General features: G+C 38.1%; 1 protein-coding gene across 3 annotated transcripts in view; it reads left to right on the top strand.

Moving 5' to 3' along the window:
- Window positions 1-13,311, top strand: part of LOC306648668 (zinc finger protein 227-like) — a 59,984-nt gene that overhangs the window by 42,775 nt on the left and 3,898 nt on the right. The window contains exons 5-9 of one of the 3 annotated variants that reach the window (XM_079118899.1): window positions 624-1,655; window positions 3,671-3,743; window positions 4,139-4,200; window positions 7,385-7,511; window positions 8,464-8,596. In XM_079118899.1, the coding sequence (XP_078975025.1) occupies window positions 4,141-4,200; window positions 7,385-7,511; window positions 8,464-8,596 (320 nt within the window). In that variant the 5' untranslated portion in view covers window positions 624-1,655; window positions 3,671-3,743; window positions 4,139-4,140. Of the gene's footprint in view, window positions 1-623; window positions 1,656-3,670; window positions 3,744-4,138; window positions 4,201-7,384; window positions 7,512-8,463; window positions 8,597-13,311 lie in introns of those variants that run through there. The other 2 variants (XM_079118898.1, XR_013760452.1) reach the window with 2 other exon arrangements.

Below are 13,311 nucleotides of genomic sequence, written 5' to 3' on the forward strand. Positions count from 1 at the left end.
ATGGCCATGGGAAAATTTGCAAATATTCATCTCGACCAACCCTCATTTCTTGGAAATATTAATTCTATCATGCAATTGAGCAAATAAGTCTTTCAAATGACCATGGCTTAAAGATCAAGTTAATGAATTTGTTCATCTTTCAAATGGAGAAATTCCCAGAGAAATGATCCCAGGCCTCAATTACTTTGAAGAGTGCACATAGAAGTTTATGTTGAAGCTTGTGTTTTTTCACTTTGAGTATATGTAGTGCTCAACACGCAAGTTCGGAATTATTTGTGCTGTTAACAAAAGTAGAAAGGTGGACTGGGGATATAGCTCAGTTGGTAGAGTGTCTCGCTAAGCTTAAGGCCCTGCATTCAATCCCCAGCACCGAGCAAAAGGAAGGGGAGGGGGAGTAGAAAGCTACAAAGTGTTCTGCTTCCACTGTATATGATTCTGTTTGTATCTAAAGAGTATCTTTCCTGCTGGTTAACATGATTAACCAGTAGGAAACATGTTTAAACACTGAAAATTAAAATCTTTTTCCCCCCTTGGTAGCTGGGTGTAATTCTATTAGGAAAGGATCACATATTTTTCTTACAATCTCCGACTCATTTGTTATTACTTTTTTATTTACTTGTCAGTGAGAAAAACCTAAACCGTCATCAAGAACGACTTCAAACCTGCAAAATGGCGGGAAATCATGAAGAGGATTCTGGAAGTCGTAGTCCAGAAGCTCCAAGAGTTTGGAGACTTACTTTCCTCTGAGAAGAGCTCACTTCTTCCCGCTCAAGGCATTCTGGAAAATGTATTTCAGCATTCTGTCCGGAAGTCATCGGGCAGCGGAAGTGTGGCGTTCCTTCCCACGGGGGCTTCTGGGAAGTGTAGTTCAGGAGTTCCGGGTAGTACGAGCTGCTTCCGCCCCGGGAAAGCGAGGCAGTCACCATCTTTTCGGTCGGGGAGGTGAGTTTATCCTTCACCCACAACCACCCGCGGAGCCTTTTCAGCCTGAGCTTGGGGCTCGCGGCCACTGGCCAGCAGTTTAACATGAAGAAGTCGCGGCCGCCGGGGGAGGCTGAGAGGCGGAGGGCAGAAGCGTGGATCCCCTCGGCCCTCCCCGTACCGAGCGGCGCTCCTTCCCTCGGCGTGAGACGGCTAGCGGTCGCCGTCTCTGCGCTCCGCTTTCCTCGGGTGTAAGGGAGCGGTGAAGCTGGCAGTGCCCGGGGAGCAGTGTAGGAGGCTGAGACCGTCAGGTCACACGCTCGGGCCGGCGGCGGCGCCTGGTCTCGGGCCGCCTTTCAAGCTGTCCACACAGTTCTGCGCTCGCAGCTCGCTTTTCACCTGGAAGCCCGGCGAAGAGAATCGAGGCCAGGGCCCCGGAGAACGCCGCGACCCGCCCCACGGCCCCCCGAGAGCGCTGGTCTCCCTGCTGCCTTTTCTTCAGCCCTAAATAAGAGCCGGCGGGAGGGACTGTACTGCCGCTGAACTGAACGCACTTTCTTGCTTCGCCATCTCTTGCCATCAGTCGGGTTTCCTTGTTGCATAAATTATCACGAGGAAAATGATCAGATTTTTGTTGCATAACTGAGTTATGCATAGGACTCAGAAATGACTTTATTAATAACGTCTCGCCACTTTGACGTCCAGACATTCTTCTGTGGACTACGTGAATTGATGTAGGTATTTGTTTAATTTGATTCCACATCAAATAAAATGAGTCATATTCCAATTTAGTGAATCCTTAAGTAATCAACAGTTTCAACATTTGCTCCTCCACTTTTATTTTAACTCTAGCCTTTTAAAGCATATCGCAGGCATTATGCCAGTGTTTCTTAAATTTTGTCATGACCTCTGAAACTGAAGCTTTCATTTGACATTTGCTCAGCATCTCTTTTTCCGTTCCTTTTCTTGCAAACTTTTTTGTCATTATGCGTCTCTTAGAATGCAGTTGGAATTTTTAAAATGCAGTCAGGGATGTTGAATTCTTTTTTTTTTTTTTTTTTTTTTGTAGATGGAAATAATAACCGTATTTAATTTAGATTTTTAATGTGCTGAGGATCGAATCCAGTGCCTCATGCGCATCGCTCTGCCACAGAGCCACAACCCCAGCCCTGAATCCGTTTCTTAATGTGTATTTCTTTTCTACATATACATGTATATATTTTAAAATTTATCATACTTTGCATTGCTTCATTTTGTTCTCCTTTTTTGACAGTTTTTTGTTCAGTTTATTGCACTCTTATTATCCTCAACTGGTATAGAATTTGTAGTCTTACACCATTCTTTTAACTTTTAAAAATTATTACCTACTTCAACAATACTAATTTTAATCAGCATATATTCTCATTCTGAAAAAATATAGACTAAAAATTCTTAAAATTTGATGTCCCCTTTTGTTGGTTTGTTTCACATGTATATATATGTGTATACATTATGTATGTGTATATACATGTGCATACATATATTTTTTACATATACGTATACTTTTTACACATATATTATATATAAAATATACATATATTTTTTAAGCTGTTGATGGACCATTTATTTATTTATATGCAGTGCTGAGAATCAAATCCAGTGCCTCATATGTGCTAGGCAAGTGCTCTACCACTGAGCCATAACCCCAGCCCTATTGGTTTGTTTTTAATTGGGGGCTAAGTTATAGGCCTGCTTTTTTTTAAAAACATTATAGTTATTGTGTGTTTTTTTTTTTTTTTAATGCAGAGACTTATATAGCCAATACATTGACAGATGTTTTCTTCCCATTACTTCTTGTAGTTCATCTTTCAGGGTTCATATAGTCGTAATTTTTTTCATTTATGGTCACCTAAAATATCTTTGTTTTTATCTTTGTAAGTAATCATTCATTGAGCATAGAAAGGTTGACAGTTGGGCTGGGGTTGTGGCTCAGTGGGGAGCGTTTGTCTTGCTGGGTTTGATCCTCAGCACTACGTAAAAATAAATAAGGAAAAGAAGATATATCCATCTACAACTAAAGTATTTTTTAAGAAAAGGTTGACAGTTATCCTGTTTATAATAATTGAAAATAATATTCTCTTGTTTGAATCTCCATTTAGTTATCCTGTTTCTGTCAACTTAATTGTCATTTAAGTAAACTAAATATATTTTCTTTCTAGAAACTCTAAGGTTGTTATTGCTTTTAATTTTTTGCATTAGTTTAGTCTGTCACTTTCCCAAGTTGTACTATGATTTGTTAGTGTAGGAGTATATTTATTTTTATTTATAAATGTGAACTCATGTCTTTTATCAATTGTAGGAATTCTGAGTAATTATCATTTGGAAGAAGACATCTCTACTGTTTCCTCCATTCTCTTCTCTTACTCCTTTTAGGCAAATGTTGGAGCCTTTCAGTTTTCTATTATCTTGATTTTTCTCTTGTCTTTACCTTTCTCTTTGTTATGTGTTTTTCCTTATTTCCAAGCACATAGAATTTAAGGGAACCTTTTCTGATATCATGAGGTAAATTGACTTGAAATGGTAGTTTTTAGAAAACTGATACCAGTATCAATAAAATATTACTAGTGGGCAACATATTCTTAACTAAGAAGATATTTTAAATGAGAATTAGACTTTTTAGAAATTAAAGGTGATTTTATAGAATAACAGTGTTTGCAAGTACAATTTATGATGCAAAATATGTTTTTTTGTTGTTGTTTTTGTTTTGCAGCTACAAGAGAAAGGGACTCCTGGTTTTTAGAACTTTCCATCTGTTCATTTAATCCTTGGAGCTGCTCTGTGAGGTAGGTACCATATTCGATTCTTGTCGTTTTTGACACATGGCAAAAATGAGGTACAGAGAGATTTCTTAAGATACCCTGGGTTATACAGAATTGTCATTTCTAGAAACTAAACCTGGCATTTGACTCCAGAACACACTCTTTTTAGCCAACATGTTAGCCTTTTATCTCTAGCCATTCCCAGATATTCCTATAGTAGGGATGCTGCATTTGGTTGTGTTCATTGGTCACTACCCAACAGCATTGAGCTGACAGGCCAAGAGTAGATGGAATCTAGTTCATGCTCTGATTACAAAACTGTGTCTGGCAGTCTTGTACCTTATATAATTTCTGCAAAAATCCACATGAGGTAATAGTAGCTCTAACTTCTATCTCATGACTTCTTCATCCTTCCTCAGTCATGCCTGTTCAGGAGTCTGATCTTCCCCAGAAGGAACAGGAACAAATGACCAAGTTTCAGGTAAGGAATTCCGTGTCTTAAGATATGATTATACTTTCTCAACAATTACGCGCATCTTTTTCTGTTCTTTGGGAAGGCTAATGGAAAATAACAGATTTTTTTTTTTTTTTTTTTTGATCAGGATTGAACCCAGGGGTACTTAACCACTGAACTACATTTCCAGCCCTTTTTATGTTTTATATTTGAGACAGGATCTTGGTAATTTGCTTAGGACCTTGCTAAATTGCTGAGGCTGGCTTTGAACTTGCAGTCCTCCTGCCTTAGCCTCTTGAGCTGTTGGGATTGCAGGCATGTGCCACTGCGCCCTGCAAAATAACAGATCTTTGAGTGCACACTGTATGCTTGTTGTGTGTGTATGTTTGTGTTTTGTTTGATTATCTTTACTGTTTTACCAAAAAAAAAAAAAAAAAAAAACTTTGAGAAGTTTAAAGAAACTTTAAATAAGACAAAATAATCTATACTGTTCTCCTGCTTATAAACTAGCTCTTTTCGCTTTCCCATATTCCTTTTTCAAATGCATTGTCACTGTATATCTGCAATAATGGAATAGGTAAATTTTTGACTTTTTTTTCATTTAGTTATATCATGTGCATTTTGGTGGTTATATTATATTCCATTGAATTGGAATGCCCTTTTAAAAAAAAAATAAACTATTCTTTATTTAAACTTTAAGAGAATTTAAAAATTTTACCATTTTCAGGAACACTATAGGGACATTTTCTCTATATATAACTTTTGTCCTCCAGAAAGCAATTCTGGTGGAATTCTGCATTGTTTGTCAAAGTTTTAGGACCTCTAAATTGAAGAGGTAATTTCGTGTCAGTTCCCTTAGGTATTTTGTAAGCAGAGCATCCAAAATATGACATGGTGTAATGTTATAGATTTTGTGTGTGTGTGTTATGCTGGGGATTGAACCCAGGGCCTTGTGCATGCAAGGCAAGCACTCTACCAACTGAGTTATCTCCCCAGCCCCTATGATGTTTTTATAGAGGGAGAGCTACAGGTTTTCTTTGTGTGTGTTTTAGTCACTCACCTATTTTCTTGTGTTATTTTATCAGAGTAATTGTATATCGATATGTCTAATAGTGTTTAAATACCTTGCCAGCCCTTTCTGTCATTGCATTATTCTTTTTTTGTTGTTGTTTGTTTGTTTTTGTTTTGTGGTGCTGGGGCTTGAACCCGGGCCTTGTGCATGTGAGGCAAGCATTCTGCCAACTGAGCTATCTCCCCAGCCCAATTGCATTATTCTTTAGAGCTCTGTGTGAATATGTAGGTGATTTATCTGCATTTTAAACATGAAGATAGGGGTGCGGGAGCATCATATAACTGCCTTCCTTTTCCCAGTCACCAGTACATTGAACTCTGAAGTTTTTGACTGTTAGGTAGGAATATCTTTCATTCCATTTTTATGAAGAGGTAGACAAGGCAAAAAAATTTTCCAGAAACCGGAGTGTGTATTATAAAAGCACCTGACATGACCTTTTGAAGCATAAACCTTGATGGTGCCCTTTATTTAGGTCTCACCTCAGGGCTTTTCTCCTCTGTGCTATGTGTGTGTCTTAGTCATTCTGAAAACCTCGATGCTCAAGCTCAGTTTAACACAAGCATTTTAAATTTCCCTTCAGCATGAGATATCAGGTGCAATATTATAAGACAATAACCAACTGGTGGGATAGACTTAAATATAAGGTAAAGGTTAATAGTTCAGTTTCCAGTTAAGATAGCCTGGTGTGTGGTACACACCTGTAACTTTAGCAATGTGGGAAACTGAGTCAGGAGGATCACAAATTCGAGGCCAGCTCCATTAACTTAGTGGAATCCTGTCTCAAAATAAAAAAATAAAAAGGACTGGGGATGTAACTTAGTGGTAGAGTGCCTCTGAATTCAATCCCTTACCTTCCCCGCCAAAAAATAAGATAAAACCCAGTTGGATTATGAGAATAAAAAAATACAGGGGTTTCTTGAAAAAAGAAAGTAAATTTATGAAAAATAGTGTTTGTCAATAATGTATATGAATATTAAGAAAGATTTATTTATTTTACTTATATTGTAAAATACTTTTTAAAAAAGGAATTAAGGTATATTTGTCCAAGTTTAAAGATCCAGGAATGCTTGTACTTATGTGAAAAGTGAATTGAGAAAACTTTTGAGGGGACATTCTGCTATTCTGCTTTTAAAGTTTTAAAAGTGACTGTTCTATGACTATGCAATTGCCACTTCTTGGCCAAGATATACATATATATATATATATATATATATATATATATTTGGCTAAGATCTCTGTAAAGGAATCTTTGCAGTATTGATTATAGGTAGACATCTGTAACTAATTATGCGTTTTTGGGTTGGTTAAAGATACATTGTTCCAAGGAATATCTTTCTGTGCACTCACAATGGGATGAACGAGATTATAGCAAGGGTGTGAACTGTTCAGTTTCCTTGCCCCTGTGGTGCACCAGTCTTAAGTGCTTTACATGTATTCACCTACCTAGTCCTTGCCAGCACCTTGCAATTTAGACAGCATTGAAGAGAAGAGGAAATTGAGACAATGAAAAGTTAAGGAACTTGTTCAAGTTTCTTGGGAGAGAAATTTGATAAAGGACAGAAATTTGAAATTTGAACTCAGACAACCTGAGTCCAGAGCTGGTGCCTGAATCGGCCGTGGATTGGCAATTAATATGCATTTGCCTTGGAAGCATCCAGGAAGAGCTGTATACTGTCCTAGGGGGTTGCTGAAGTCCTGTGAACTTTGCAGATATTTAAAACAGATATTGAGTAAGATTTGGGAATGGAAGTGGGGCACATTAAAGGAGAGACAGTAGTTGAAACAACTGGGATCCCTTTGCATGTAACTTTTTTTTTTTTTTTTTTTTTTTTTCTGTATTCTCTCTATCCTTTTTGTGCTGTATTTCTTTTTTGGTTTGTTTTTGGTGGTACTGGGAATTGAACCCAGGCATGCTTTACCACTAAGCTACAGCCCCAGGCTTTTTTTTCTTTTCTATTTTTTTTTTTTTTTTTTTTTTTTTTGAGACTTGGCCTTGTTAAGTTGCTGAGGCTGGCCCTAAATTTGTGCCTCAGCCTCCTGAGTTGCTAGGATCACAGGTGTGCACCACTGTGCCACACTTGTATTGCACTTTTTCTGGGGGTTCCGCAAAATTGAGGCTATGTGTGTTTCATATTGTAGGAGGCAGTGACATTCAAAGATGTGGCTGTGGTCTTCACCACGGAGGAGATGGGGCTGCTGGACCTTACCCAGAGGAAGCTGTACCAAGATGTAATGGTGGAGAATTTCAAGAACCTGGTTGCAGTGGGTGAGGACAGGCTCCTTCTCACACTGAATTTCAACTCCCTTGAGTGTCTCTGTGCCCTCAGATGTTCAAGACTTTGACCCATTTGAAATGGTTCTCTGCTCTTGAAGGAAAAATGATTTCTAATGTCTGGGATAACAGGGGACAGGTTTTAGTGGCAGTTTTGCTCATACGAAATTCTTTTCTTTAGAATCACTGGTTCTCATCTGGGGTGATTTTTCTGTCAGAGGACATTTGGCAATGTCTGGACATGTCGTCACATCTAGTGGGTGGTGACCAGGGATGTGGGCCTGCAGGGCATAGGACAATTCCCCACAACACAGAATTACCAGTACAAAGTATCAGTAGTGCCACAGTGGAGACCCTATTTTAGATGAACTGTAAATGGCCAACTTAGCTTCTATATTTTGTCTTTCAAATTATGGTGGTAAACCACTGCTGGGTCATGAAGTAAACTTAGTATAAATACTGGCATTTTCTTTTCAATGAAATAGATAAGGATAGATCATATCAGAGTTCTTTATCAAAAACCACTCACATTGCAGCCTTGGCTGTGACCTATTTTTAAAAATAATGTTATTTTATTTTTATGCCTTTATTTCCTTTTTTTTATGTGGTGCTGAGGATCGAACCCAGTGCCTTACACATGCTTCGCAAGTGCTCTACCACTGAGCCACAATCCCAGCCCATGCTGTGACCATTTTGAATGAGTGATGGGAGAGACAGCGTTGGCTGTTTAATTAAAAAAAATATATATGTGTATATAAAATATATATGTGTATAAAAAATATATATATGAGAACTAGGCATGACCTAAATTTCTTTTTATAGTTTATGGTCAAAAAAAGTTCTTAAAATATCACTTCTGATGATCTGAGGATTATATGACTTAGACAAAAACGTATTTTAGTTGTGTGTTTACCTTAAATATATATATATCTCTGCCTTTTCATAGGGTACCTTCCCTTCAAAGTGGATATGGTATCTCAGTTGGAAGCAGAAGAAAAGCTTTGGATGATGGAAACAGAAACCCAGAGAAGTAGCTATTTTGGTGAGATTCGTGCAGCTATTCTTTCAGACACTAGCTGGTGAGATTCTCACCACATGTATCATAGCCACCACCATCCAAGTGTTAGCACCTCTCACCTAGATAATGACAAGCACCTCCACGCTGCTCTCTATGGTTCCTCCCTTACATTCCTGTTATCTGTCCACAGTAGTCAGGTGATTCTGTAAAAAATAAAAAAAAGTTAGATCATGCCAGTCCTGCTCAACCCCCTTAAAACCTTTGCTTCTCACCCAGACTGGACTGTAAGACCCTGTCTGATCTGGTATCCTCACCAAGTTTCTATCCTTTTCCCCTTGCTTAGATCATTCTGACCTTATGGGTCCCCTTGGAGTATTCTTTCTGAGTTCTTTGTTTCATGGCTTTGGTTCTGTCCTCTACCTCAGCAGAGCCCCCCAGCCCAGCACAGCCCCTTCCTTACTCCTTTCAGGTCATTCCTCAAATTTCATTCTTTTCTATGTCTGTCCTGTTTAAAATAACATCTTCCTTCCATTCTCCATCCCCTTACCTTGTCTCTTTTGTGGCTAACCACTAAGCACCTAATGGCATATTTTTATTTATTTGTTCATTATCTATCTCATCTCCCAAGAGTAGGAATTTTGGCAGTTCCATTTATTGCTGTCTACTCAAACTGATGGGTCTTCTGCATGGTAGGTTCTCAGTAAATACTTGCTGAGAGAATGAATTATCAGGACTGGGGCTGTGGCTCAGTGGTAGAGTGCTTGCCTAGCAAGTGTGAGGCACTGGGTTTGATCCTCAGCACCACATAAAAATAAATAAATAAATAATAAAGGTCCATCAACAACTAAAAAATAAAAAAAGAATGAATTCTTAACATAAGTCCTAATCATTGGAACAGGAATGGGAAAGCTCCACTCATGGCTCCCCCAGCCTGTGATCCCAGCCTTTTCTGTGCTTGAAGGCTGCCTTGTCCACACGCTGCCAGCCACTGTTCACTAGCTTGTCCTTGTCTTCCTCATCCCCCCTCACTCCTTCACTTTTCACTGCATTCTTTACCCCCTTTTTTTCTTTCTTTGATTTGTATATTTCTCAGTTCTATTTAAAAAGTAAAAGTAAAAATTAGATAGTCCTAGAGGCTGTAAATTTGTATACTCTCGCCCACTCCCAAAACAAAATAGAGGCTTGTCCGCAAGCACAGCAGATGAGGCCCTGAATCTGTGAGTGGTTAATGGATAACCACTCTTTTTCAGTCTGTCTCCCTTTTAGGTGTACATGCTGCATCATGTTTCATGTGTTTAGGATTATTAGATACTGGCCTCACTTGACTGGGTCTCATTTTCACATGCAAACAACCTCAAGAGTTATGATCCTAAGTATTGTCATTTTTCATTTTTGCATAACAGACTGAGTTTCTTCTTTAACAAATCAGGTGGCATTTTTTGTCCCCCTTTCTCAAAGATTTCCTTTGCTTCTTCAATATCAGTATATTTAAGGACTTTGCAATCATGTTCCAGGTACAAATAATATCCTAGAATTATATATTCTATATATATGCCCTATAGGTCACAGGAGCACAAATTACAGTGCTTGTTTTTATAGTGATTCTTAAAAACTTACAGAGAATGGAAACAAATGGACCTTACATCCCTAATACTCCAAGGGGTAGCTCATTGATTTAGAACACACTAATGTGATTAATGGGTAATTTTGAAACATTGTTTTACAGTGAATCTGTAAATATAATTATATATTTAGATAATTATAATTATTATACAATTGAAATTATAATTTTATAGACATCTTTATGTATGTAAAGTTCAGATCGTCTAAACTTGGGAGATAAAAGCTATTCACAATTATCACACTATAATTGAACTCTTAAAAATTATCAATACCAATGTACCAGGCATTATGATTCATCAGTTCCCACATAGTAACTTCAAGTTGCTACATTTTGGGGAAAACTGCCCTGTGTATACCGCTAGCTTGCTGCTTTTTCCCTCCCTTTATTGTAATATCTAAATAGCCATATCACCTATATGCAGTTATTCAATGTTGATTGAACATTTTCAGAAGTCCACAGGCACTGACATACCTGTGGAGTTGACAAGAGCCCTGATTGGGAAAGGTAAAACTGTGGAATTTTCTACATAGATTTTCCAGCATAATTTAAACCTTATTGGTGTTAATCTTGGCCGATGCTAGGCAGTGTGAGAAGCTCTTCACATGTTGTGATGGTTTCTGATGCCAAGCAGTTGAAGTTAGGCCAGGCCTTACAGGTTAAGGGCACAGTTCTCCACAAGACATCCCTCATCACCAGCTGTCAGTCTAGGGGTTCTCAGACTCACTTGAGACCTACTAGCTACAAATTTGGGGGTTCCCTGGTAATTTGTTAGAATGACTCACAGAACTCAGGAGGGTGCTTTATTTAACAGTTTTATTATAGCAAAAGAATGCAAATCAGAACAACCACAAGGGAAAGATGCAGAGGGTGAAATGTGGGAGGGTTCCCTCCTGCCTACCTCTTATGAGAACTCTTATAATAACTTTGAGCTCTTCTTGTTAATCCAGGATAATCTCCCCATCTCAAGATCCTTGACTTACTCACATTTGTGAAGTCCCTTTTGCCATTAACAGGTTCAGGACTTGAACATCTCTGGTATGGAGTGGTGGGTTATTCAGCCTACCACATCCAGAATTGCATGTTGATAGTTTTTCAAAGTTCATGTTATTAGGATATAATTCTCATTTAAGCAAATTAATTACATAATTAAGGTCCCTCCTTTCCTCTTAAATATTTTAAGCCAGGATTTCATCATTTGTTTGTTTCAGTGCTAGGGATCAAACCCAGGGCCTTATGCAGGCTAGGCAAGCACTCTACCTCTAAGCCACAACTCCAGCATAGGTTTCATATGTTTGTTACCACAGTCCTCGATAAGAAGCATATTTTACTTCCTGACCAAGTGTGAAATGTGCATATTTATGTGTCTGTGTACAAGTATTTTGAATAGTGGTACTCTTTTGAGACAGAGGTCTCACTGTGTTGCCCATGCTCATCTCAAAATCCTGAGCTCAGGTAATCCTGCTCAGCCTCGTGAGTAGTTGGAGTAGAGGTGCTTGCCATCTCACCTTGTGTATAGTGGTACTCTTATTGTTTGTAATACACTTAAGTTTTTAATTCTGCTTTTTCAAAAAAATGTTTGTCACAAGTTACAGAATTTGTTTCATGGTATACTAATATATCTCAACAATTTGAAAAAAGTCATATTATTGTGGGGATGAAGCAATGAAGGGAACAAAGTTTGTGTTTTCCATGTAACTGTTATATTCTAGTGGGTATAAAAAGGACAGAAAAATAGGAAGTATAGAGTAAGTCAAATAATACAGAATGAATATCCCTTATCCAAAATGGTTGGGACTAGAAGTATTTCATGTTTTGCATTGTTTGGGATTTGGGAATATTTGTATGTATGTATGAGATGTATTGAGGATGGAACCTAAGCCTAAACTCAAAGGTCGTTTATATTTCATAGTTACTTTATACTTGTAACCAAGAGATAATTTTATGTAGTTCATTTAATACACCTGCATTTTGACTGTGACCCATCACATGAGGTCAGGTGTGGAGTTTTCCACTGTCACGCCATGTCAGTGCAATTTTGGGTTTGGGAATATTTTGGATTTTGGATTTTCAAATTAGGGATGATCAACTTGTAAAAGTGCTGTGGAGAGAGATATGGGGCTGGGAGTGGAGCCCAGTGGTAGAGCACTTCCCTAACATGCATAAGGCCTTGGGTTGCATCCCCAGCACTACAAGAGAGAGGGATCACGGGAGAGGGATAAGGAGAATGGGAAGGATCAAAGGTATATGAGGTAAGGAAGAATTATTTTTACATTGAATGTTAGGAAGGGCGTCACCAGTAGAGTGACATTTGAACACAGACCTGAAGGGAGTGAGAGAATCAACAAACCTCAGGGTTTTCCAAGTGAAATATAATTCCTCTCCTCTTATGGGTTGACTTTGAGAGCCTGCATTGTGCCCCGTTTCATTCCTTCTCCCAATTTCTTTCTCAGTTGTACAAGATTAGCTTTCCCTTTTCTTCTCCTTTTACAGACTTGAATTTAAGTACCAGGTTTCAGAACAATGCATGTTAATATTCCAACCACTTTCTTAAATTATTATTTAAAAAAAATTTTTTTTAAGTTGTTGATGGACCTTATTTTATTCATTTATTTTTATGTGATGCTGAGAATCGAACCCAGTTCCTCACACGTGCTAGGCAAATACTCTACCACTGAGGCACAACCCCAGCCCAGCCTAAATTATTCTTGAAGTATAATTTCTGTCAAGACCTAAAGTATGATTTTTATGTCCAAGGAAGGGGCAAATAAGCTTTTAATTGGTGTTATTGTGGTTGGAATGTGGATTGTCTTTTTGTTACTTTGAAACCATCTGATTTCAAGCTTGTGGCTCTCATATTAAACATTATTCTAGCAATGAGTCACATTGTACACCTTGGGTTTAGGAGACTTTTTAAAAAAATTTTTTTACAGACTGCATTTTGATTCATTGTACACAAATGGGGTTCATCATTTTGTTTGTATGGTTATACACAATGTAGATTCATACCATTTGTGTAATCATACGTGTACATAGGGTAATGATGTCTGAAGAGACTCTTGATCCCACTCTTCTATCTGCGAAAAACAAGAAAAGGATAAATGATGTTGTAAGGATAAGATGACCCTTCCCCTGCTTATTAACTCTCTGGTCTT

The sequence above is a fragment of the Sciurus vulgaris genome, assembly GCF_902686455.1.
Source record: "Sciurus vulgaris genome assembly, chromosome: 17".
Taxonomy (NCBI): domain Eukaryota; kingdom Metazoa; phylum Chordata; class Mammalia; order Rodentia; family Sciuridae; genus Sciurus; species Sciurus vulgaris.